The 25,314-nt window shown below is 40.3% G+C and overlaps 1 protein-coding gene across 4 annotated transcripts in view; it reads left to right on the top strand.

Moving 5' to 3' along the window:
* INO80 (INO80 complex ATPase subunit) overlaps nt 1–23,626 on the top strand; it is a 208,662-nt gene extending 185,036 nt beyond the window's left edge. For 2 of the 4 annotated variants that reach the window (XM_077127475.1, XM_077127476.1), the window contains exons 29-36: nt 2,078–2,150; nt 14,460–14,618; nt 15,225–15,327; nt 16,048–16,136; nt 18,286–18,441; nt 18,791–18,950; nt 19,673–19,888; nt 20,404–22,153. In XM_077127475.1, the coding sequence (XP_076983590.1) occupies nt 2,078–2,150; nt 14,460–14,618; nt 15,225–15,327; nt 16,048–16,136; nt 18,286–18,441; nt 18,791–18,950; nt 19,673–19,888; nt 20,404–20,735 (1,288 nt within the window). In that variant the 3' untranslated portion in view covers nt 20,736–22,153. Of the gene's footprint in view, nt 1–2,077; nt 2,151–14,459; nt 14,619–15,224; nt 15,328–16,047; nt 16,137–18,285; nt 18,442–18,790; nt 18,951–19,672; nt 19,889–20,403 lie in introns of all 4 variants that reach the window. The other 2 variants (XM_077127477.1, XM_077127478.1) reach the window with 2 other exon arrangements.
* Nucleotides 23,627–25,314: the final 1,688 nt, after the last annotated feature.

The raw sequence follows: 25,314 nt of genomic DNA, 5'->3' as shown, positions 1-25,314 counted from the left end.
CTAAAAATGAGCAGTTTAGGTTTAACCTTCCAAGTTATTAAGGGAACTCACTAGTCTTTTTTTAAAAACTTTTATTTCTATAGAGTGATATAAGATTAAATCAAAATTGCGCTCAGAAGGAAAACTAAGCAGCTTAATTTGAACCCTGAATGTCTTGGTAATTCCATTCATATTGGAAATATTGAGCTATGTTTCTTAAAAAAGAAAAGAACATTCGAATTAGGATAAATTAATTTAATATGTGGATAAGCAAAATAAATTTCTTGGTTAAAGTACAATTTTGTTCTTTTTTTTCTTTATAAAGGAAGTTGTGGGTTTACAGAACAATCATACATAAAATATAGGATTCCTATATACCACCCTATTATTAACACCTTGCATTGGTGTGGAACATTTGTTACAGTTGATGATAGCACATTTTCATAAGTATACTATTAACTATTAGGGTTTGCTTTTTGTGTTATATAGTTCCATGGATTTTTTTTATTCTATTACCATATATATAATCTAACATTTCCCCTTTTAATCATATTCAGATTTATAGGTAAGTGCTGTTAATTGCATTTACAGTGTTGTTCTACCATCACCACCATCCATTACCAAAACATTTCTGTCATTCCAAATAGAAACCCTGCACATTTTAAGCCTTAACTTTCTATTCCCTATCCCCAACCTATCCCTTGTAAACCTGTATTCTAGATTCTGACTCTGAATTTGCTTATTCTAATTTCAAATCTTATGAAACTCATTTTACATTTTGGCCTATTACCTATATGCAATATCTAAAATAAAGATAAGCACAAAACAGTGCTTACCTTTATGACCTGTGATGCATTATGATATCTTATAATTTGTTTTATTTTTCTAAATTTATATTTTAATGCTCCAGATCCACCAAACTGATTTACAAATAACACTGATTTAAATTACTTAGTTGATTTCCTCACAGTTGTCATGAAGGAAGGGATTAGCTTGATTTAGAGGACTCCATAGTTTGTTCACCAGTATAGTGCAGTCCTCTCCTCTTAGAAATATTCTGAAAGATAATCCAGGGTGGCAGGAACATATATATATATATATATATATATATATATATATATATATATATCTGCAATAACTAGTTTAAAACTGAGTCCCTATTTATATGTATGTACATAGATAAATATTATATAGTCAAAAGCCTACTTTGTCAATCTAGCATGGACCTTGTTCCTAGAAGGTATTCAGTAAATATTTGTTGCCTGAGTGAGTGTAATTGGTACCTTCTGGTTTATTTGTAATTCTAGGTTTCTTTCAAAGGTTTTTGGATATAAAAAGAAACTGGAAAAACTATGTCTAATCCTTTCTATGTAAGGGTCCATTGGCATCCGTCAAAAAGTACTTCTATTCCAACCTGTCTTTGTGGGTTAATCCTAAATTCAGTTTCATACATTAACAACATGGCATGGGTCTTACTCCTCTGAGGTCATTTTTCTGGGACTCACTTTATCTTAAAATGAGTGCTTTAGAGGGTACACAGGTGTTTCAATGGTAGAATGCCTACCTGCCATGCAGGAGACCCTGGTTCGATTCCTGGCCCATGTACTCCCCCACCCCCAAAAAATAAATAAATAAATAAAGCACTTTTTTCATTAGTTCTTACACTGTTGAAGTCATGGTTCTTGAGAGAAACACCATGAAATATTGGTGCATTTGGCCCCTTTGTATAAACTAGGAATAGTTTGACTACTAAAAATATTGACAGTCACATACAGAGGGAGCAGTCTCTACTTCCATGGTAACATTTTTCTGTTAATATTTGTTACATGTTTATTATTGTACTACCTATGAGTCAGATACTAGTGGACTAGCAAAAGTTTATCTGTGTACTGGAAGAAGACTGTCATACTATCATCATTGGATTTAACAATGGAGCACCTTTTGTTTAGCATATCAAAGAAGCTATTAGGCCTAGATAGTCACCAAAATTCCTTCTTGCCCTAAGACTTTGTTCTGTATTCAGAGATCTTTCTCTTTTGCCATGTACCATTTTTCCTTTTCAGTTTTTTCTCTTAGCATGTCCTTTCCTCTTCTCCAGGAATGACATCTTTGTGTTCCTGTTAAGCACACGAGCTGGAGGACTGGGTATCAATCTCACTGCTGCAGACACGGTAAGTAATGAGAGCACAATAATGCACTGGATATGTATATGTCTTTTGGTTTGTATTGCTCTTTGCTTTGTGTCACAGGCTTTTTATTTCTTTGCCTTCTGTTATGTTAAAACACTAGGTTGCACTTTTGACTAGCTGGAGCATTTTAACTATCCTTTTGGACTTTTCCCTTCATTCTTTGTGAACAAGTTTTATACTGTTCATTTCACAAGTTTTTAATGAATTCCTACTACGTGCTGCGCACTGTTCTAGACACTTGAGGTACATCAGTGAACAAACTAAAAAAAAAAAAAAAAAATCAGTCAACCCAACCAGATTTGTTTTAGGAGTAATAACTGAACAGATAAAAAAGAATTGCTTCATTACTCTTATGCAGTATTCTGTTATAGGAAAACTCGTATTTTTGTACCATTAACTTCAAAAGGTGGTAGGAAAGCAATGAAATTGGTAATTAAAAAATAAAAATAAAAAAGACGTTCTGACAGATTATCTATCCTTTCGTTATCCTGTCTCCTCAGGGAAATATTTCAGCCTCTGAAAGGGAGAAGAAAAGAACATCTCTTTTGAACCCCAGAATTATTCCTATGATTAAAATATATTTAATACTTAGATGGTAATTAATAGTTTAAAATTTCAACTTATGTGTTAGACTAAAACAAAAATGTTTATTTGGTACAAAATTTATATTTTGACTAGTGCATTTCCTAATATAACTTATGTGGATAGCTTGATTGAACACCATAAGTACTTGGAACCTTGGGTAGGACGTGAAATTTTGTTGGTTTGTCCAGAGTGATGCTGCGATGAATCCCAGAGTGATTTGATCAGTGAGTGGGAAAGTATTTGCAAAGGTCCCCTTCGGGGAATGGTGAGAACAGGGAGAAATTTAACTTCCTCAAGTTAAATTCTTGATATTCTCACAAGCAGTGTGGACAGCCAAAGCTATAGGCTGAGCCTCCAGTCTTGGGGTTTGTTCATACAAAACTTAACCCCACAAAGGATAGGTCAAGCCTACTTAAAACTAGACCTAAGAGTCACCCACAAGAGAACCTCTTTTGTTGCTCAGATGTGGCCTCTCTCTCCAGTCAACACAACAGGCAAACTCACCACCCTCCCCCGTCTACATGAGACATGACTCCCAGGGGTGTGGACCTTCCTGGCAACGTGGGACAGAAATCCTAGAATGAGCTGAGACTCAGCATCAAAGGACTGAGAAAAACCCTAGAATGAGCTGAGACTCAGCATTGAGGGATTGAGAAAAACTTCTCGACCAAAAGGGGGAAGAGTGAAATGAGACCAAGTGTCAATGGCTGAGAGATTCCAGAGTCGAGAGGTTATCCTGGAGGTTATTCTTATGCATTAAGTAGATATCACCTTGTTACTCAAGATGTAATGAAGAGAGCTTCCGGGTCAAGATGGCAGCTTAACAACGTGCGCGTTTTAGTTCGTCCTCCAGAACAACTACTAAATGACCAGAAACAGTACAGAATAGCTCCCAGAGCCACGGTAGTGATGGGACACACAGCGTACCCCAGTCTGGACCAGCTGGACCAGCTGCGAGCACCCCCCAAAACCGTGAGTTCCCAAAGCTGTGGTGGCCAGCGCCCCTCCCCCACAGGCCGCTTCCCAGAGGGGAAAGGAAAGGACTTTACCAGCAGCAGTGACTGGGCACAATCAAATGCCAATTGTGGAACTAATTAACAAATTCTGACTACTGAAAATAGGCCCCCGCTTAGGTGAACCCAATCAAAGTGGAGGTTGCTCATTTTTGCCCCGGCACCAAGGGGGCAGGACTGACAGAGAAAGGGGGAAAAAAAAGAAGGAAACAGGTTTTTGTGGCTGTGTATCTACAAAGGCTTGACTGCCTCTGGATACAGCAGCAGGACTTTTCAGGCCGCAACTGCCCCAGGCATAGGCAGAAGTGAGCTCTTTTGGGGGCTTATCTGGAGCTTGTGCCTTCCCCAGGGGAGGGGTGAAGGCCCACCCAGGTGGAACCCTCCATCAAGGAATTCAGACACCAGTGCTTGGTAATTTGAAGCCATTAAAACCAGCCTACAACCTCTCCTCTGTCTCCAACAAACCCCCAGCCAAAGTTAAAGGTACCGCATCATCTTATGCTGGTGGGACCTGCAGTCAGACAAGCGCCACATACTGGGCAGGATAAGAAAAACAGAGTCCAGAGACTTCACAGGAAAGTCTTTCAACCTGCTGGGTCCCATGCTCAGGGAAAACCGACGCAGGTGACTCTTTCCTCCTGATAGGAGGCCAGTTTGGTCTGGGAAAATCTGGCTGGGGTCTATAATATCTAAGCAGACCCTCCTAAGTGTGGGGTGGGGAAAGGTACCACCACACAAGCAGGACAAGAAATAAGAAAACAAGAACTGAAAAATTCTCCTCTGTTAAGCAAAACCTAAGCTAAAGGTTCAGATAAAGCTGAACAGAAGGTCAAAGAACAGATAGACAACAAATTCATCCAGCAAGAAAACCCTAGATAAAAGAAGTGAACGCAATCTCCAGAATAAACTAATTAAGGTAATTAAATGCCTAGACGCCAGCAAAAAATAACAAATCACATGAGGAAAATTGAAGATATGGCCCAGTCAAAGGAACAAACCAACAATTCAAATGACATACAGGAGCTGAAACAACTAATTCAGAATATACGAACAGACATGGAAAACCTCATCAAAAACGAAATCATTGAATTGAGGGAGGATATAAAAAAGGCAAGGAAAGAACAAAAAGAAGAAACTGAAAGTCTGAAAAAACAAATCACAGAACTTATGGGAATGAAAGACACAGTAGAAGAGATGAAAAAAACAGTGGAAACCTACAATGGTAGATTTCGAGAAGCAGAACATAGGATTAATGAACCAGAGGACAGAACATCTGAAATCCAACAAGAAACAGAAACTATAGGGAAAAAAAATGGAGAAATATGAGCAGGGACTCAGGGAATTGAAAAACAATATGAAGCGCATGAATATACGTGTTGTAGGTGTCCCAGAAGGAGAAGAGAATGGAAAAGGAGGGGAAAAACTAATGGAGGAAATTATCACTGAAAATTTCCCAACTCTTATGAAAGACTTAAAATTACAGATCCAAGAAGTGCAGTGTACCCCAAAGAGAACAGATCCAAATAGACATACTCCAAGACATTTAATAATCAGAATGTCAGAGGTCAAAGAGAAAGAGAGGATCTTGAAAGCAGCAAGAGAAAAGCAATCCATCACATACAAGGGAACCCCAATAAGACTATGCGCAGATCTCTCAGCAGAAACCATGGAGGCGAGAAGACAGTGGGATAATATATTTAAATTATTAAAAGAGAAAAACTGCCAACCAAGGATTCTATATCCAGCAAAATTGTCCTTCAAAAATGAGGGAGAAATGAAAACATTTTCAGACAAAATATCACTGAGAGAATTTGTGACCAAGAGACCAGTTCTGCAAGAAATACTAAAGGGAACACTAGAGACAGATACGAAGACAGAAGAGAGAGGTATGGAGAAGAGTGTAAAAAGGAAGACTATGAGTAAAGGTAAAAGGAAGAAAAATTAGATATGACATATAAAATCCAAAGGCAAAATAGTAGAAGAAAGTACTACCCATACAGTAATAACACTGAATGTTAATGGACTAAACTCTCCGATCAAAAGACATAGTCTGGCAGAATGGTTTAAAAAACAGGACCCATGTATATGCTGTCTCTACTCAAAGGTCACGAGGCCAAGGACACAAATGGACATTTACATGTTTATAGCAGCATTATTAACAATTACCAAGTGATGGAAACAGCCAAAATGTCCATCAACAGACAGTTGACTAAACAAACTGTGACATTTACATAAGATGGAATATTATGCAGCTGTAAGACAGAATAAAGTTATGAAATATGTAACAACATGAATGTACCTTAAGGACATTATGCTGAGTGTGATTAGCCAGAAACAAAAGGACAAATACTGTATGGTCTCACTGACATGAACTGACGTTAGTGAATAAACTTAGAATATTTCCTTGGTAACAGAGACCATCAGGAGATAGAAATAGTGTGAGATATTGGGTGACTGGAGCTGAAGGAATACAGATTGTGCAACAGGACTGAATATAAAATCTCAGATATGGACAGCACAATACTACCTAACAGTAATGTAATTATGTTAAAACACTGAATGAACCTGCATGTGAGAATGATAGAGGGAGGAGGACTGGGGACATAAATGAAATCAGAAAGAAAGATAGATGGTAAAGATCAAGATGATATAATCTAGGAATGCCTAGAGTGTATAATAATAGTGAAATGTACAATGTACAAATTTAAGAAATGTTTTTGCCTGAGGAAGAACAAAGGAATGTCATTATTGCAGGGTGTTGAAAATAGATGATAATTAATACTTTAAAATGTCACCTTATGTGTGAGACTAAAGCAAAAAATGTTTATTTGTTACAAAATTTATATTTTGACTAGAGCATTTCCTAATATAACTCATGTAGGTAGTTTGAGTGAATGTCATAAGTACTTGGAATCTCAGGTAGCATATGAGATTTTGTTGGTTTGTCCAGAGTGATGCCCCGATGAATCCCAGAGTGATTTGATTAGTGAATGGAAAAGTATTTGCAAGCCCCCTTCGGGGAATGGTGAGAGTGGGGAGAAATTCAACTTCCCCAAGTTGAATTCTTGATATTCTCACAAGCAGTGTGGACAACCAACCCTATAGGCTGAGCCCCCAGGCTTGGGGTTTGTTCACATGAAACTTAAACCCACAAAGTATAGGTCAAGTCTACTTAAATTTAGGCCTAAGAGTCACCCCCAAGAGAGCCTCTTTTGTTGCTCAGATGTGGCCTCTCTCTCCAGCCAACACAACGAGCAGTCTCACCACCCTTCCCCTCTCTGCGTGGGACATGACTCCCAGGGGTGTGGACCTTCCTGGCAACGTGGGACAGAGATCCTGGAATGGGCTGAGACTCAGCATCAAGGGACTGAGAAAAAAACCTAGAATGAGCTGAGAATTAACATCAAGGGATTGAGAGAATCTTCTCGACCAAAGGGGGAAGAGTGAAATGAGACTAAGTGTCAATGGCTGAGAGATTCCAAACAGAGTTGAGAGGTTATCCTGGAGGTTATTCTTATGCATTAAGTAGATATCACCTTGTTGTTCAAGATGTAGTGGAGAGGCTGGAGGGAACTGCCTGAAAATGTAGAGCTGTGTTCCAGTAGCCATGTTTCTTGATGATGATTGAACAATGATATAGCTTTCACAATGAGACTCTGCGAATGTGAAAACCTTGTGTCTGATGCTCCTTTTAGCTACTATATCAGCAGAAGAGTAGAACATATGGAATAAAAATAAATAATAGGGGGAACAAATGTTAAAATAAATTTAGTTTGAAATGCTAGTGGTAAATGAAAGCGAGGGGTAAGGGGTATGGTATGTATAATCTTTTTTTTCTCTGTTATCGTTTTATTTCTTTTTCTGTTGTCTTTTTATTTCTTTTTCTAAATTGATGCAAATGTTCTAAGAATTGATGAATATGCAACTATGCGATGATATTAAGAATTACCGATTGTATATGTAGAATGGAATGATCTCTTAATGTTTTGTTTGTTAATTTTTTTAATTAATAAAAAAAGTTTTAAAAAAAAGATGTAATGAAGAGGCTGGAGGGAACTGCCTGAAAATGTAGAGCTGTGTTCCAGTAGCCATGTTTCTTGAGAATGATTGAATAATGATACAGCTTTCACAATGTGACTGTGATTGTGAAAACCTTGTGTCTGATGCTCCTTTTATCTACCTTGTCAACAGATGAGTAGAACATATGGAATAAAAATGAATAATGGGGGAACAAATAAAAATATATATATTTAATACTTTCATTAACCTTTAGACTTAAAAATGCAAAAGTGGGAAATTGTTTTATAAAAGGCATGTTGCTTTATGTAACTGTTGTAACGCCTGTCTGAAGTACAAAGCATCAAAACCCCCAGAAGTGTGAGGATGCAAAGTCAGAAGGGCATGGAAAAATGTGGTACAGGGGTAGAGAGGCTTGAGTAGATTCACGGCAACAGAGCTGGGAATAGATCCCGTGCTTTCCAGTTTCCACTTCTGGGCTTTATCTACACTTTCTCCGTTTGAATTCCTGTACAGTAGAACTTCCTGTCTTCAGGAATGAAAAACAGATTCTCTATCAGTAGGTAGAATGTCAGCTATAGAACTCAGCTGTACCTTCCTCGGCATCTTAAACTCTTTAGCCAGTTAACCAGGGCTGATAGGGCTCCAGGACCTGAGGACCTCTAGAGGCATAGGTGGGTATAGACTGTATTTAACATGCACAACATTTCCCCCTGTAATTTTATGGAAAGGCTGTCGGTTATAGGTGGAATTCTTGTGGGTTCTCTAATATAGTGACTCAGTTGGTACCAGATCAGTATAAACTTGGCTTTCTCCTTGTTGCTCTTCTTTCTCTATTGTTTGAGCATTTAATATAGTCCCAATTTAGACATATTCTCAATACAAGTACAAGAATCATCACTTTCTGCTAGCTGATCTTTTGGGCTCCAGTTAACCCCAGCCCCCATATCTGTTAATCCAAATCCATTAACTGCTATGCTACTATACTGTTAGTTTGTGTGTCCTTCTTTATTAAAGATGTTACTCCCTTACTTAAAATTCTAAAGGTATTCTCCATCACCTACAAGATAAGCATAAGCTCTTTTACAGGGCATACTGGGCCCTAATTGCCAAACCATTTCCTTTTTCCCCTTTCAGAATTTATGTTCCAGTAATTTATAGTTCTCTGAACACACATGCCATTATCATAGTGTCTCATGAACCTTTCCTTCACCATAGAACACCCTCCTATGAGCCTCCTCTTCCACTCTTCCTATTTGTTCTTCAAAGCCTGTTGAGGTATAACCTTCCTTCTCTGATTCCTCCCTCTACTCAAGTTAATCACTTTGTATTATAATTAATTACTTTACACTAGACTTTCACCTCTTAAATGGAAGGAGGTGCCCCATATCGGTATTTCTATTCCCTGGGAAAGTTTATTCATTCATTCATCAAATGTTTACTGAGTTATCCACCAAGGGCTAGGCACTGTTTTAGGCACTAGGAATTCAGTGTGCAACAAAATGAAGTTCCATTTCTTCTCCTAAGAGTTACTAGAAATTATGTCCTACATGAGGGAGATAGAGTTAAACAAAACAAAAAACTAATGAATAACATGAATGCTATGAAGAAAAGTATAGCAAATAAGGAGTTAAAGAATGACCAGGGGTACTGTATTATATGATTTTAAATGTGTCCCTTTGTCTTCTGTGGGAGGAAAAACTAGGGGAAAAAAGCAGAAACAGGAAGACCAATTAGGAGTTAGACAGATGATAGTGGATTTGAAGCAGGGGAGGTGGTGGGAAATAATTGGAATCTATGTGTATTTTGAAGGTAGCAGACAGGGTTTGCTGCTAAGTTGGATATTTGGGGCCTGCAGGAGGCATCAAGGGAGGACTCCCAGGTGTTTCACCTAAGAAACGGGAAAGATTTGGAATGATGGAGATGCCAATTACTGCTGAAGGGAAGATGGGGGAGGAGTATGTTTGAGGCGGACTAAGAGTTTGGTTTGCCGTATGTTACGTTCAAGATTCCTGTCAGACATTAAGTAGCTAAAGTCACCCAAGTAGAGTCTAGAGTGCAGAAAAAAGACTGAGGCCAAAGATGTATTTTGGAATCATCAGGTATAAATAATATTTAAGGCCAGGAGGCTAGATGAAATTACTTGTCAATGTTTAGCATAAATTCATTTGATTAAAATGCATTTCCCTTCTTAGCCTGCCTGTCTCAGGTTTGGACTATTATTTCTTGAGCAATACTTCCTAGTACTTCAATTCATGGTCATAAAAATTAAGATTTAGGGCGGGCCACGGTGGCTCAGCAGGTAAGAATGCTTGCCTGCCAAGTCCGAGGACCCGGGTTCGATTCCTGGTGCCTGCCCATGTAAAATAAATAAATAAATAAATAAATTTTTAAAATCAAGATTTAAAAAAAAAGTAGCTAAAATTAAAAAAAAAAAATTAAGATTCAGGGAATGAGGGGCAGAACTGCATCAGGCTTCCAGTGTTTGCAGTTTGATTTGTGGGGTAAGGACTCCTGCAGCCACTCAGAACCAAAGAGAGTGCCTAACTGATAGTTGGAAGAGTAGAAAGAATTAGGAATTCCCTTTTCATCCTGGAAACTAGAGAGATGCCATAAATATTCTAAGTTCTGAATTCTAAAATATTTTACATTTAATTTGGCAGGGAAGGGCTGGGAGATTTACATGTAAATTATGAGTTCCTTGTATATTCCCCAGAATAATTAGACAGCAAGAAAAGAATGTGTTCCTAGATTATGCTTTATGTGAACTCATGTTATGCTCTGTGTATGTGTTAGAAAAACAATAGACTTAACTGCTAGCTTTGCATTTTTCCTTTGCCCTGAGATTTATTTAACTTTGGGAGATCCCCTGAATCATTTATGGACAAGGAAGAGTTTGTCAGCCAAAAATGTCAGAATAGACTTAATGAAAATACAGTTTGTTGGTATTTGCATATATAAGCATATATTCATAAACTGGGAGGCTGTCTGGCCCACTCTGTTAGGGAAGATAGGATTTCAGCATGTGATTAAGGGAAACTAATGACCCCTTACCTATCCGTGTTTTTCTTTGTGTATTCTTCCTGAAGTAGGGATGGCTTTATATTTGAATTTGTTTAGCAAGGTTGAGGTAAACTGTACAATTTGTTTTTGTTTCTGTTAGACCTGTTTTAAATACTTACATGTAGAGAAAGAATGAAGAGCTTTTTGTCCCTTAGTTAGCAATAAGAGTGATCCTATATCCCAAAAGAGAGCATGGGACTGCTTTTAGCCCTCCCAAGGGACTGAACTTCCACCTATTCTCTAGGGGTGAAAACAGCTCCCCTTCCAAGTATTGGTCCAAATTTTTCCGGTTGTTCCTTTCTAAATTTTCCTGTTTTCCATCTCATTCCCTCGTCCCCTGAAACTCTCTGTCATTGACCTATATAGCCAGGCTTCTCCACCCCATCTCAACTCTCACTCCCCTTTCCCATACCTCCCAACTTGGTGTTTACAACTTCATACGTTTCCCCTTACTCATTGCTGGGCCACGCCTTGTGGATTGACTTGCTTTAATCTTTCCCAGTTAAGCCATTTGTTCTAGTCTTTTAATTGTTATTTGTCTGTCTCTGGAATGTCTTTCAGAGCTCCATAAATGAGATTACTGAAAAAGGCATCATCTCTGTCCCACTGTGACAGGCACTATCTTCCCCAGCGCCTTTCCCTGTTCATGTTAGGGCTGACTCAGTGCTCATTTTGTCATCATATTAGATAGCAAATGTACACCCAGCATGATTTTTAGTTCTCTTACTCTTGAATCTGGGTTTTAATCTGTTAACTTACATTAGTTCATATTCTTTTTCCCTGGATAAATGTATTCTAAATGGAATACTATTTGATCTTCTTTTCCTCCCCAATTCCTTACCTCTTTTAATCCATGAAAGAATAAGTAGCTACTAAATTTGTTTTGCATTTTGTTGTTATTGTTTTGAAATTAGAATTGCAAACCTGTCTCCTTAGGTTTTAATCTTTTTACTGTTTATGAGCTTAAAAAAACCCAGGTTGAGTCAGGGTTGCCACTGAGACATCCATGAAAAAATGTAAATGTTACGGAAACAACTATGAAATGATTCATACTATAGGACTCCCCATTATGAATTAATGCTGAAACATTGCCTGAGGCTTGGACAGCTTGAGGTACTGTCTTTGGGTATGAGATCAACCAATTTCCACATATGTATGTATTAGGTATGTTGGACAAATAATGTTCCTCCTAGTCCAACTGGAGGTCTCCTTCCTTAAGTTAACTTTGTCCTCCCTTCCTTTGTTTTCCCTGAAAGTTTAAACAATTTTTTGCTAGAATTTTCCATGTCCTGTTAAAACTCCAAAAATGTTCTTAGTCAGGTTTGCTAAATTTCTCTACATGTAGCAATCAATGTGTACTTCAAATCTTAGGTCTGTGGATACTGTGGAGTAATAACAAGCTTTCTTGTTTGTTTTGTTGTTGTTGTTGTTGTTTTGAAGGCATTTACAACTCTCTCTCCAATGATTCGAACCCATGTTAAAAATTCAGGGATTATACCTTGTCTAAAGGCCAGATAAAAGGAACACCATTAGAAAAAGCTAGTGGTTGTTCTTATTAGAGGCAAGAGCATTTGAAAATGTTTATGTCTTATGTCCATCTTCACCCAAAACCTGAATTCTGCAGAGAATGGCTGAAAGGATTGCCTGTTTTTAAATGGGAAACAGAGTACCCTGGGGTACTAAGCAATAGGAAAACCATCATAAAGAAATAATTTAAAGACAGATTAAATCTTCAGTTTACAATTTTAGGCTCTGTCTAGTTTTGATCAGTCCCCTTAGAGATTCTAGTTCCAGTCAAGAGGTATTTGCCAAATTTTACTTTGCACTGATGGAGATTATCTGTCCTCAAATAAGACTAAATGGGAGGATTTAAAAAATAATACACATGAAATAATTGGATACCCACAGAAAATGATCAGTAATTAAGTTGAAACTTGGACCAAGGTAGGCAATGCAAGGTATTATTAATAGTGCAGTTTGTGGAAGAGAGGCCATTAGGTCAAACCCCAACCCATGCACTCACTTTGATCTCTTAAACCATTCTCTTTTGTTTGTAAGATGAAAGAAATAGGTTTTTTTATGTGTAAGAATTCAGCAAGATATGTATACATACTAGTGTCAGACAAATGCTTAACAAATTTTAACCATGGTTTTTATTATTTCTAATAGGAATTCAGGAAAGGGAGAAATCAATATAGGCAAGAGAAATCAAGGAGGCTTTCCTGAAAGTGGTGAGGCTTGATACAAACATTAAAGAATCAGTAGAGAAAAAAGCTGAGGAATTCCAGGACAGAGAAACAGCTTGAGCAAAAAGAGGTGTAAACAAATGTGGGTTAAGTGAGGAACACTAAAGAGACCTGCCTAACAAAAAGGGGATGTATTTGTGTTAAAAAAGAATAGGAAATGAAGTTGGCTCACTAAAGTGGGGCCCAATTATTTAGGGAAATTTGACTTGGTATGTTATAGCATAACTAGAAAGAGATGAAATGGTCTATCATAGGGAAGGTTAGTTTGCAGTGGTACACATGGGTAACTGAAGAAGAAACAGATTGAGACTGAAATTTAGGATGCTTGCTGGGGTAACAGAACATTAAGGATCCAGACATAGGTGTCTGACATAGTGTCTGGATGAGGGGTGAGACGCAGGGCTGAGGGCAAGATACTGACAGTGGGATGGTAGAAAAAAACAACTTATTTCTGAAGAAGCTCTAGATGGTTTGGGAGATTTGATTAACTACAGAAGAGAATGCATGAGAGATGAAGATCATTTTAAACTGGGCTTCTTTCAGTAGGTTCACTGTAGGATGGTTAGCAACCTTGAGGACCCCGGAGTCTGTTGGTTTTAGGGTCATTTGGGGGCAGGAGGTGTTTACCTTTTGTTGTTGCTGTTGTTATTTGTTTATTGTTCAGCAAACCGGAAGTAGCTTCCACGGAACCTTGTAAACTTTGCTTTGTGGAATTCAAGGGAGAGGAAATGACCCTGATGATGGGAGTATTTCTCCGAGAATGCCAAGTAAAAGCCATACCTATCACTTAGCTCAGAAAGCCCTGTGTGAAGGAGAAGACTTTCACCTCTTCTTACTTCCCTGGCCCACCACTTTTTACTTAGGCTGTGTGATCTGGGATAAATTCTCTAATTCTTCTGTGCCTCGGTTTCCTCATCTGTTAAATGGGAAACATCTTAGTACCTAAATGGTGGTTATGAGGTTTAAATGAGTTACTACATATGAAGCACTTAGGATGATGCCTGGCAAATAGTAAATACACAGTTCATATTATAGTTCATAACATTAACTGTTAATATTACTGCCATTCTCTTTTTTTTATTGGTATGTACAGGCACCAGGAATCGAACCTGGGTCTCCGGCAGGCAAGAACTCTGCCTGCTGAGCCACCGTGACCCGCCCTGCCACTCCTTTTTAAATGAACACTTTCTTTTGCCCAGGGCAAGTAAAGGAATGTCTTATGAGTAGATATCTTATCCATCTTAAGATCATAGAAAGAAATCTGGCATCAAGCTATTATGAACAGAGTGAACTGACTGCTTCCAAGATTCCTGATCCTGCCTTGGGAGTTCCTCATTCTTTGCTGTATTTTCATGCTGTCTGTGCAGGTGATTTTCTATGACAGCGACTGGAACCCCACTGTGGACCAACAGGCAATGGACAGGGCCCACCGCTTGGGACAGACAAAGCAGGTTACCGTGTACAGGCTCATCTGCAAAGGTACCATTGAAGAACGCATTTTACAAAGAGCCAAGGAAAAGAGTGAGGTAAACACAAGGCAAAGGGATTCTATACTATGGAGAAAATAGAAAGTCGCAAACCATATTGACAAGGCTGTTTAAGGCTCTTTTGCCATGCATTGGTCATGAAGGAGCTTGAATTTCTTCTGAATAAAAATTGAAATAGAATCCTGTACAATAGTAGTCTCAAATGTCCTGGCCATTCTTTATTCCTTTCCACCAGAATGACCCACAGCCTAGATTTGGCTGTTGTTTTGTGGCAATTTTGACAACTTTGAAATGGCCCTCATGTTTGACTTATTAAGTGGAAAGAGAATGACATTTGAGCTCTCATCTTAGTCTTCTCAACTTGATCTGCCTCTGAATTGTATGCCAAATTTGCTGATTTCCAAAAAAATGATTATTTTTTGTTTGTTTCCATCCTGATTCATTATCGTTGGATCTTCTAGCTGTTAGCAGTTCTACAGAAGTTTTCATTGTCCTTTTCTGTTGAATGTGCCAGTCACACAAATAAGAAAGAAATGGAGAAGCCAGAGGCCTTACCTGAAAAGATTGTACATTTCTTTCTGGATATTTACCATAAGGGAATAGGTCCTTGGAGGTCAAGTGACATTTTGTTTTGCTTTGGTGTAGATCCAGCGGATGGTAATTTCAGGTGGAAACTTCAAACCAGATACCTTGAAACCCAAAGAGGTGGTTAGTCTTCTTCTAGATGATGAAGAGTTGGAGAAGAAATGTACGTATTCTTACCCTCTCAATGCTTTCTTCTCCCTTGTAAAAGATATTTCTTTAGCCCCACACATCTGAAAAAGGCAGGGGTATTTGCTATATCCCAAGGATTACTGGGGGGAAACATTTTAACAATAATTTATATTAAACCCAAACAACGATGTGTTGTGGAATAGAAGGCAAAATTTGCATGTTTTTTTTAATAAATATAACTTTTCATAAATGTTTAGCTTGCAGCAGGAAGGCTATATCTATCCTTAGACTCCCAGCAGTTTTACATTTACTGTGTTCTGCCCATAGAAACGTGTCTGTAGAAAAGATGAAGTAGCACCGCTGTAACATACAAACCCTTCTCCTATGTATTTCTGTCTAATTTTTTGAACGTTCTGAGGACTTTCCACAGTATCACATTAGAAAATAAGTTCATAGTTTTTATTGTTGTCACCACCTTCCAAAAGCTTTTCAGAGCTGTGCAACCACATTTGGTCTGTGCAGTGCTGAGGTATTAAAAGGTTGGGAAAAAAAAGATAAGGCAAGGAAACACCCATAATAATTCAACCGAGTCATAGTTTATGCTGAAAAAGAGAATCTAAGACACTGTTCTTTCCCCAAGTTAGAAAACCATCAGTTATCTGCCTGAAACAGATAGAAGTAGTACCTTGGAACATAAACATCAGAGGATAAGGCCACCTTAATTTCAGATGAGCTTTTAAAATTTTCTTGGTAGTGAGACTGCGGCAGGAAGAGAAACGGCAACAGGAAGAAACCAATCGAGTGAAAGAGCGCAAGCGCAAGCGGGAAAAATACGCAGAGAAGGTACCTCTTGGGTGACAGACAGGGTCTGGGGGATGGAGGGCTTACAGTCAAGACTGAGGAGTGCAGAGCTTGTCATCACTTGGTTACTGGTTGAGGTCCAGCTCCAGCTATGTGTGATTAGCACTGACTGTGCTGACTGATGTTTGATAAGGATAAAAGTATCCCCGGTAGACCTGTTCTTGCCACAAAGTGTAAAAGCTAAATGAATATGGGTACGATGGGTGTTACTTTTATATTATTAGACTTCACAGAATCTTTTAAAGGACCTAAAAGTTCATTAGAGCCAATCTAATACAATTCAGGATCATCTGCCATTGGAAAAATAAACTTTTGGCCAGTCTTTTCATCTCTTTTTCTCCAATATATGCCAGGGGGGTTAGCTGTCTTTCATTTCCCTTCTGATTTGTCCTGCTTGAGCCCACCAGACTAGCTGCAAAGTAGGAAGTAGCCTTCCTACATTTCTCCTTATTTTGCCATTTCTTCTAAAATATTGTAGCAGTAATTATCATCCCTGGTCTTTATTGACATTTAAATTGGAAGCAGGGCCTTCAGGACTTTTTCTTGTTTGGGAAGTCCACCCATTCGTTCATACTAGGTTCCCAGACTTATGCCCAAGAGCTATTGGTTTGGTACCATTGTACTACCTACTAGAAGAGTTTTCCAATTTTTCTGCAGGGTTTGACTTACTTTTCAGTTGTCCTGCCTTTATCATCTCCACCAGCCTTGGTTGGACCCTAGAAGATAGCTACTTAAACTTCAGACATCTCCATTAGCTCTGGTCCCTCAAATCCTACCCTTGTCCATCACCCAGTTCCCTGGCCTGTTTGGTTCACCTGAAGCATGTTATCTGACCACACGTTAAAACTTGTTCTGCTTTTTAGTGGAGGTCAGCTTATTCCCTTATCTAGGCCTGTATTAGGGCCTCACGTCCCTTTGGCCCAGCAGCCTAAGATCCTGTCTATGTTATATCATCTTCCAGTAGACTTTCCAGAGCTTCCTGTTGTCAAATCCCCACCCTTGATTTGACCTGCTGCTAAGCAGAACCATTTCTAGCCTGAAGGATGTCCCTGGTACTCACTGAATTTACAAAGCTGAGAAATCCTAGGAATAAAGAATCAAGTCCTTCTTAGCCTGAACTGCCATCTCTACCCATTTCCCCAGGTTCTCTTTCTTCACTCCACCTTCAAATAGCTTTTATCTAATCACTTACTCTACTTAGAATAAAAATAGTTTTAACAGTATCAGAGAAGAAAAGAAGGAGATTTTTTCTTATAGAATAATGAAGGGTTTACAATATTGTAGGGCTTTTTCATATAGGATATTATAATGTTTATTAGATGTCATTCCTGCTCTAAGTCTAGAAATTTCAGCTAAATACAGTGATGATATAAACTGCACAAAGACATACATATTAGCCCTAACATGAGTATAGACCCAAATGTAATTATTGCAGTGGATAAGTGTGATTCAGCATAATTCTGTGATTTGTGATAGAACCTTACTGAACTTCCTTCTAGAACTGTTTAATATAGCTCAATCATTCAAGCCTTAAGAGTTTACATGTAAATTGAGAAAATAATAACCAAAAAAAATCCTTAGTCCTTAGTTATGGTGAAATCCTTTGTTCTCCTTATACATATTTTAAAAGAAGGCAGAACTCCTTCAGGACCTTATATTGGGCAACAGATTCTTAGACTTTATACCAAAAACAAAAACAAAAACAGTTGGACCTCATCAAAATAAAAAACTTCTGTGCATCAAAGGACATTATCAAGAAAGTGAAAAGGCAACCTATAGAATGGGAGAAAATATTTGGAAACCATATATCTGATAAGGATTTAATATCTGAATATATAAAGAACTCCTCCAACTCAACATTCAAAAAGACAACCCAATTTAAAAATAGGCAAAGGACTTGAACTGACATTTCTCCAGAGAAGACATACAGATGGCCAGTAAGCATATGAAAACATGTTCAATGTTATTAGCCATTAGGGAAGTGCAAGTTAAAACCACAGTAGAAAAATGAAATACACAAGTTTACAAAGTAAAGAATAAAGGTTCTGTCATTGTTTTCTTCCCTAAACCCACTCTTCTCTTCAAGCCTATCCTTATGCTTTTTTATATTTCCCGATTTGTATGTTTCTAGAAGAAGAAAGAAGATGAGTTGGATGGGAAAAGGAGAAAGGAGGGTGTGAACCTGGTAATCCCATTTGTTCCCTCGGCTGATAACTCCAACCTCTCTGCTGATGGGGACGACTCCTTTATTAGTGTGGACTCTGCCATGCCCAGCCCTTTCAGTGAGGTGAGGCTCCTTTTAGATACTTCTTTGCAGCAGTGGAAACTTTGTCCTGGCCTTGGAGCAGAGGCACAGTGTGGTAGTTTTTCCTTCTCCTGGAACCCTCCTACCTTATAGAAGGGGGTTGTTCATGGGACACACAAGGAGAAAAGTAAATGAGGTCAGTCTGGCTTCTCTGGTCACTGCTTGTTCTGTTGAATCAAATCCTCAGCAGTGAAGCCAGGCGGGAGAGGAAATTGGTGGCAAGGCCTGTGGAACATGTTCTCACCCAGGTGCAGGGACCTTGGGCAGCAGTCCCCTAAAGCTGCTATGGGCACTCTGAGCTGGTGGTGATCTCAGATTCTTCCTCCTTTAGATTTCCATCAGCAGTGAGCTGCACACTGGCTCCATTCCCCCTGATGAGAGCAGCAGTGATATGCTGGTCATTGTGGATGACCCAGCCTCCTCAGCCCCTCAGTCCCGAGCCACCAACTCTCCTGCTTCCATAACAGGGTCGGTCTCAGACACAGTGAACGGTAAGTGGTGCTGCTGTCTCACACAGTATGTGACTGGCCTGCTACCTTGAGAAAAGCATTGATTTGGTGATAGATAAAGTCCTAATTTCTTCTAGGATAATGGCATTATCTTCTTCAAAGAAGAGTGGAATAGAAGGAACAAAAAGAACTTAAGGGGTCATTTTTTTCAATAGCCCTGTCAAGTGAAAAGGAGACAGAGTTTAGGGAAAGTAAAATAAGAATTTTATTAAAAATTACAAACTTATTTTCTAGTCATGTCTGTCTTTCAAATTTCACCCTTACTTTTGCCAGTTTTTGATTAAAGTTAACTTTTCTGGGCCTTTCTTCACTTTATTATGTGGGGTCTGTGTTGCTCCTGTATCCTTGGGAGCTCTAGGTTTAAAACTTTGGAGTAAAAATTGACTCAACAATACCAGTAACACACTGGTTGCTGGTGAAGTCCCTGGGATTCATTTAGTAATGATCCAACATAAAAAAGAAATTCAGGAGTAATGGAACCCTCTGTAGAATGAAAAGCAGTTTGAAGAGGTAAGCTATTTTTTTTGTTTTTTTAGAGTTCTTATTAACTCTGTGTGACTCAGTGGCCCAGCTATTAAATGAAGGCAGAGGCTTCCGTCATAGTCCTGAAACAAACACCCTAAAGCCAGCTTTTTCTATCAGGACAAGATGATGGTAACATTTGAAGAGAATCATTTTTTCTCTTTGCCTATTTGTTCCCACAGGAATTTCCATTCAGGAAATGCCAGCTGCAGGACGTGGTCACTCAGCCCGAAGCCGAGGGCGCCCCAAAGGTTCAGGAAGCACAGCCAAAGGAGCAGGGAAAGGCCGCAGCCGGAAGTCAACAGCAGGCAGCGCTGCCGCAATGGCAGGAGCCAAAGCAGGGGCTGCAGCAGCCTCAGCAGCTGCCTATGCTGCATACGGGTACAACGTGTCTAAAGGTGTGGAGGCCCAGGGTGGTACAGGGCCCTTTCTGGCCAGGGACAATATGGAGACTATTGAGTGTTCTGCCAGGTAGAGTGGGTTAGCTACCCCCAGGACTCCCCGGGCTAGGAACCTACTTCCCAGAGGCCAAATTGTGGTTCTCCTTCATCACATTGAACAGTCTTAACTCTTTCCTTGCCTTTGTGACTTTGCACAGTGCTGTCTTTGAATTGGAAGAGGTAAGAAAGAGTCCAGTTTCTGAACTATACTTTAAACATTTAGAATTTTCCCTGCTTTGAGAACTGATTCTTTTCTTCATAGATTTTTCTCTGAGACCCACGTTTTAGTCATCCACATTAACATAGTTAGCATTTCTCCTTTTGTGTGTGTAGGAGTGTAACACATGGACCCTGCCTTTGAGAGTATTACAGAAGTAGGAAGTAGTAGCTGTTCATAGAATATGTTTAGCAGCAATACAAGGCAATAGGCAGATAAGTGAAAAGAGAGGGAAAGACCTTAATTGTGGTTGTAGGTCAAAAGAAGGAGGAACCACTGGACCTGAGGATGAGACGGCTACCAGGCTATGATTCAGAAAGAAGGAGAAGGCTGAGGAAGGATTTAGGATGGCAACAAAGAGTTGGAAATGGCCAAAGCATGTTGAGACTCACCAAGCAGGTTAGTGAGGTTATGCCAAAAAGGAGCAGTGAGAGTCAAGTTTGGAAAGATATGGTGAGATCTGACAGAAGAGAACTTTTTTTTTACATGGGCAGGCACCAGGAATCGAACCCAGGAGTCCGGCATGGCAGGCAAGAATTTTGCCTGCTGAGCCACCATGGCCCGCCCAGGAGGGAGCTTTTACTCTAACTAAAATCCTTGGCTTTAGGACAGGGGATCACAAAAAAATTAGAGAAGGGAACATGACAAGTGAAAGATTACTGTAGCAGTAGAATCCAGGATTTCTGAGAGTGGTGTCAGAGCACCCTTTTACAAACCTCTCTCCCCATTCTAAACATGGTCTTGATAGTTCATGAGATTGTTGTAGGAAGTAAATGCATTTTTTAATGGAAAATGCTTGTCCCACAGTAAGTGCTCAGCAAATGTTAGTTCATCTCCCCTTTCACTTACAGAATTCCCACCATTCATTTATTTGTTCACTCAGCAGATATGAAGTATAATAGCCTAGCATAGTGTTTCTTAACCTTTTTACAACTTGTCACATCCTTGGAAAACAAAAATCATACCAGTAGTCAAGTCTACCATGGCAGGATCTCCCCCATGGATAGCAGAACAGGATCATCATCAGTATCTTTGATGAAAACCGTACTGAGGGGGCAGGAGAGTAAAAAAGGCAAAGAATGGTAGTGTTGCAAGAGGAATGAACAGTGCTTTTTAACTGGAATGGACGACATGAGAAAGGAGCGATTCAGACATTTCCCACAGTTCCACTGTGGATGAATAGAGACTGTCAGCCTACCAAGCACTTAGAATTCTTTTTAGGGAAGTAAAATCAGTACACAAGAAACAAATGAAGAATCATGTTAGATAACATGTTACAGATATAAAAGGGTTTGGGTCATACTAGGGAAAAGGAGAGTTAACTTTTGCTCAGGGAGCCATTACCAAAGGGCAGGTATCAAACTTGATCTTTGAAGTAGCAGGACTTGAAGAGCAAGGGCAGTCAAGTCCAACACAAGGACTGTACTAATATAGGCAAAAGCTAGAGAGTATTATCTGGCTAGACTGATTGGGGATAGAGAATATTTTCTGAATATCTTCTGAAATGTGGAAGTAAGCAACTAATCACAACTGGTAGAAAGTAAAATGCTTTAGTGCCTTATAAGTTACAGCCTTGGTTTCCATGGATTGTGTGCCAGCTTCTTGGTCCTCGAGCTCCAAGATGACATCTTATTCCATGTGATGAGGTAGTGTGGCTAGGGCTTGGTGGATGCAGTTGTTCTCATAAAAACCCATTCCTCTCACTGAAAAGATAATAGACAGGAAGAGCAAGTGTATGTGCCTGGAAGGGCTTTGTAGCACTGACAAGGAGCAGCAAGAAGGTGATCCCAAACCACTTCTCCATTCCACACTCTAATAACTAAGGCCACAGGCTGCATAGCAGCTCAGACAGAACTGGTGCTTACACTCTTGTCTCTTTCCCCATGCCCACAGGAATCTCCGCCAGCAGTCCTCTACAGACATCCCTTGTTCGGCCTGCTGGCCTTGCTGACTTTGGACCCTCAAGCGCCTCTTCTCCCTTGAGCTCCCCTTTGAGCAAAGGAAATAATGTTCCCGGGACTCCCAAGGGCCTCCATATGACCAGCAGCTTAACCACAGACTCCCTGGTCCGAAAACAGGGGAAAGGCACCAACCCTTCTGGAGGACGGTAACCACCTGGGCCCTCCCACTTCCTTCAACCAAACCAAGGGCTAGAGTCCTTGCCAGCAAGTGGTGTTTGGATGGCTTGCCTAGTGCAGCATCTTAACATCCCAAGTCAGAGGGTGGAGATGACCAGTTGCAGCAAGGGAAGGACAGGTGGTTGGTGTGAGCACTTTTATCATCTGTGTCTCAAAAGAAGTGCCCTGGTGTTGTCTAAAGGAAGATGGCCTGGGGAGAGGAGTCAGCCCCACCATATCTCAAATGAACTTTATAACCAAGTCTTAACCTCTTACTGGGAATGGGCCTGATACAGACCCTCTTTAGATGCTCAGGCACACTGTCTCCATCCCCATTCCACTCTTTTGACTCTGGCGTGTCCTTTGCAAAGGCTCTGCAAGTGCTGTGAAGAGCCTTCTATGGTGGAAACATCTTTTGAGGTTGTGATTTCCTGTAGGGCTAAGATGGGAGGAAATCGTGTACCTGGCATCCCCTGTCTCTGGGGATCTTCCCAGGTCTCCAAACCCCATTTGCCAGAGCATCATCATTGAAAAGAGCAGTGAGTGTGAGGTGGTAGCATGTAAGGATAATAGAATGCTAGAGGAAGCATACCCAAAGGCAGATGATTTCCCAGCGTTTTCTCCCCTGTCCTGCATGGTTCATACCAGAGAACCTTCAGGTCCCACCAGCAACAGTAGCAGCAGTCCTCACCCAGGGGACATCCAGAAGCCAGTAAAGAGACCAGGAGCCATCTCAGTAGGACATCCTCACAGCCCCTCTTGCAGGCTCCTCTTTGCCCTTCTTGAATGCACAGTCTCCCCCCAGCCCTTGCCCTTCAGCCCCCTGCTTGGCTGTATGCACTGTCTGTATTGCACTGAGGAAGGAAGGGACCGCAGGAGTGAGGTGGAGAAGATGGAGATAGGGCAAGTTCAGCACTGACCCTCCCAGCCTCTGCCCCACCAGCCTGAGCTTGCTGCCCTCTAGGAGAGGCAAAGGGATGGTTTTTGCATGGGAGGTGTTTCTGCCTGCCCCCAGCCTGATGTCCCCGATGGAGTAGGTGCTTCCGGGCGGGCCAGCCTCTAATTTGCACACCTGAAAATCGCGGAATTGAGTTTAGATAGAATGATTTTTAAAACATTTTCTTGGAGTAGGGTTTGTAGGGGAATCGTTTAATTTAAATCAGTAAGATTCCCCTGCCCAAACCCAGACTCCTGTGTACAGATGCTATTTAGAGGGAATCAGAAAAATGCCAAGCCTTTTTTCTCTTTGAATGTGCTGTCTATTTTTATAACTGAACTTGTATATATGTATAAAGAGAGACACATCTTTCTTTTACTAACTGGAGAAAAAAATCTTAAATAAAATGGAGTGAGATAATTTTATGTAAATTGGAGCGTTTGTGGTCTTTGCAGCTGCTTCCTGTTGGGGCAAAATAAGGTTCACAAGGGAATGTAGCAGGATAAAGGGGAGGCGGAGCCCCAACATTGTTCTTGTGATAGGAGAGGACAAGTGCCTAGTGGGACAGGGAATGGGCTATGGGTGTTTCTCAGTAATGATCCTGATTGGATTTAGGAGTTTGCCTCCAGCTATTAGAAAGGAAGCTTGATGAAGTGCCTGGCAGGCTGTGGCTAAGGCCTCAGAGTATTGGATCTTTGTGACTTGGGTTTGGACTCCAGGAATTAGGTGTGGGCACCTTGGCCTAATCCACAATCAAGCAAAATTACAGAGTGGTGATCTTAATATTGATGGTTTCTTTCTCCAGAAAGTGCAAGTAAGAAATTATCCTGGCAGTGTGCAATGTATAAACTCTCCAGTTAATAAGAAGTTTATGGTCCTAATCTCTAAAACTGTGATGTGTGTGCACATATGCTTATATAAATCCCAGAAACTAGCCACTTTGCAGGCCCTGTGCGCAGTTGTAGATCAGTTAGACCAAGTGAAATCCTAGTGAACTGTGACAGGGTCTTACTGTTATCAAAGTTAGCTGTACTTACAAGAATCGTGAAAGAAAACGGTGAAGGATTCCAGAGACATTCAGGCTTTGAAAGCTTAGCTCTCTGATCAGTTGGGAAGAAAGCACTAGTTCCATCCTGGATGGCAGTCAGTGTGTCTCTGCTTGAACTAAAATACTGATGTGCTCTTGTGTCTCCTTTGATCAGAGCACATGCTGTTCCTTACTGTGCTGGCTGTGACCCCCTAGGCCTTGACTTGCCCTGCACCCCATTAGTCAGAGTGTACTAGCTCCCAGACACAGTCACAAGGATTGGCGTTTTCTTCATTTTGTTGATCTCAGAGTAGCACTATCAGATATGCCAATGCTTGTTTTTCTTGACCAAGGCCTCACACAGTACAAGCCAGATTCCCATTTAACCATACCCTGTTGTCATTACCACTGTTGCTGCTGGTCAGCAGAATCCACATGGACAGGACCTCTCCAGTTTTTATCTCAGCAAGGCATCTAGTGGCTTCTCTGGGGACCTGACAATGCTAAGACCATCACACAGCATAGCCGAGATGTGGATAGGCAGTGCCCTCTTCTGAAAATGATTTAAGTTTTAGATCACAGCCCTCCGTTCTTCTCTGTCCTTAAACATGCTAGCACATTTCCCTTTCATCCATTTAAATCCAATCCCTGACAAAGCCCAGCTGACATTTCACATTGAGGAATGTGTACAGTCTTGAAGTCCTGACCAAAAGGTAGAGGGATGGGAACTGAATCTTAAAAGTGAAGGCTCCAGGGGTTGCAAGTGTAGTTCAGTGGTAGAATTCTCGCCTGCCAGGAGACTCAGTTTCATCTCCTCCCCAAAAAAGTGAAGGCTCCAAGCTCATTAACAACTTCAGTACAGTCCCCACATTATGGCTCATGTCCTGTTTCCCCTCTCAGAAAACTTGCCTATTTCCCACATGTAACAGCACCCAGATCTTACCTGTGACCTTAGGAGCAAGCTCCTTAACACAGAAGAAAAGCTGGAGCCCCCACCTGGCTAAAAGAGTCCCCAGAAACCTAAAATTTCAGACCTGTAGTGCAGTTGTGGACTGGATCAGTGAGGATAGTCTCTTCAGCCAGGGT

This window comes from Tamandua tetradactyla, chromosome 14, assembly GCF_023851605.1.
Source record: "Tamandua tetradactyla isolate mTamTet1 chromosome 14, mTamTet1.pri, whole genome shotgun sequence".
Taxonomy (NCBI): Eukaryota; Metazoa; Chordata; class Mammalia; order Pilosa; family Myrmecophagidae; genus Tamandua; species Tamandua tetradactyla.
The sequence above is the reverse complement of the archived record's forward strand: the minus strand, read 5'-3'. Positions and strand labels throughout refer to the sequence as shown.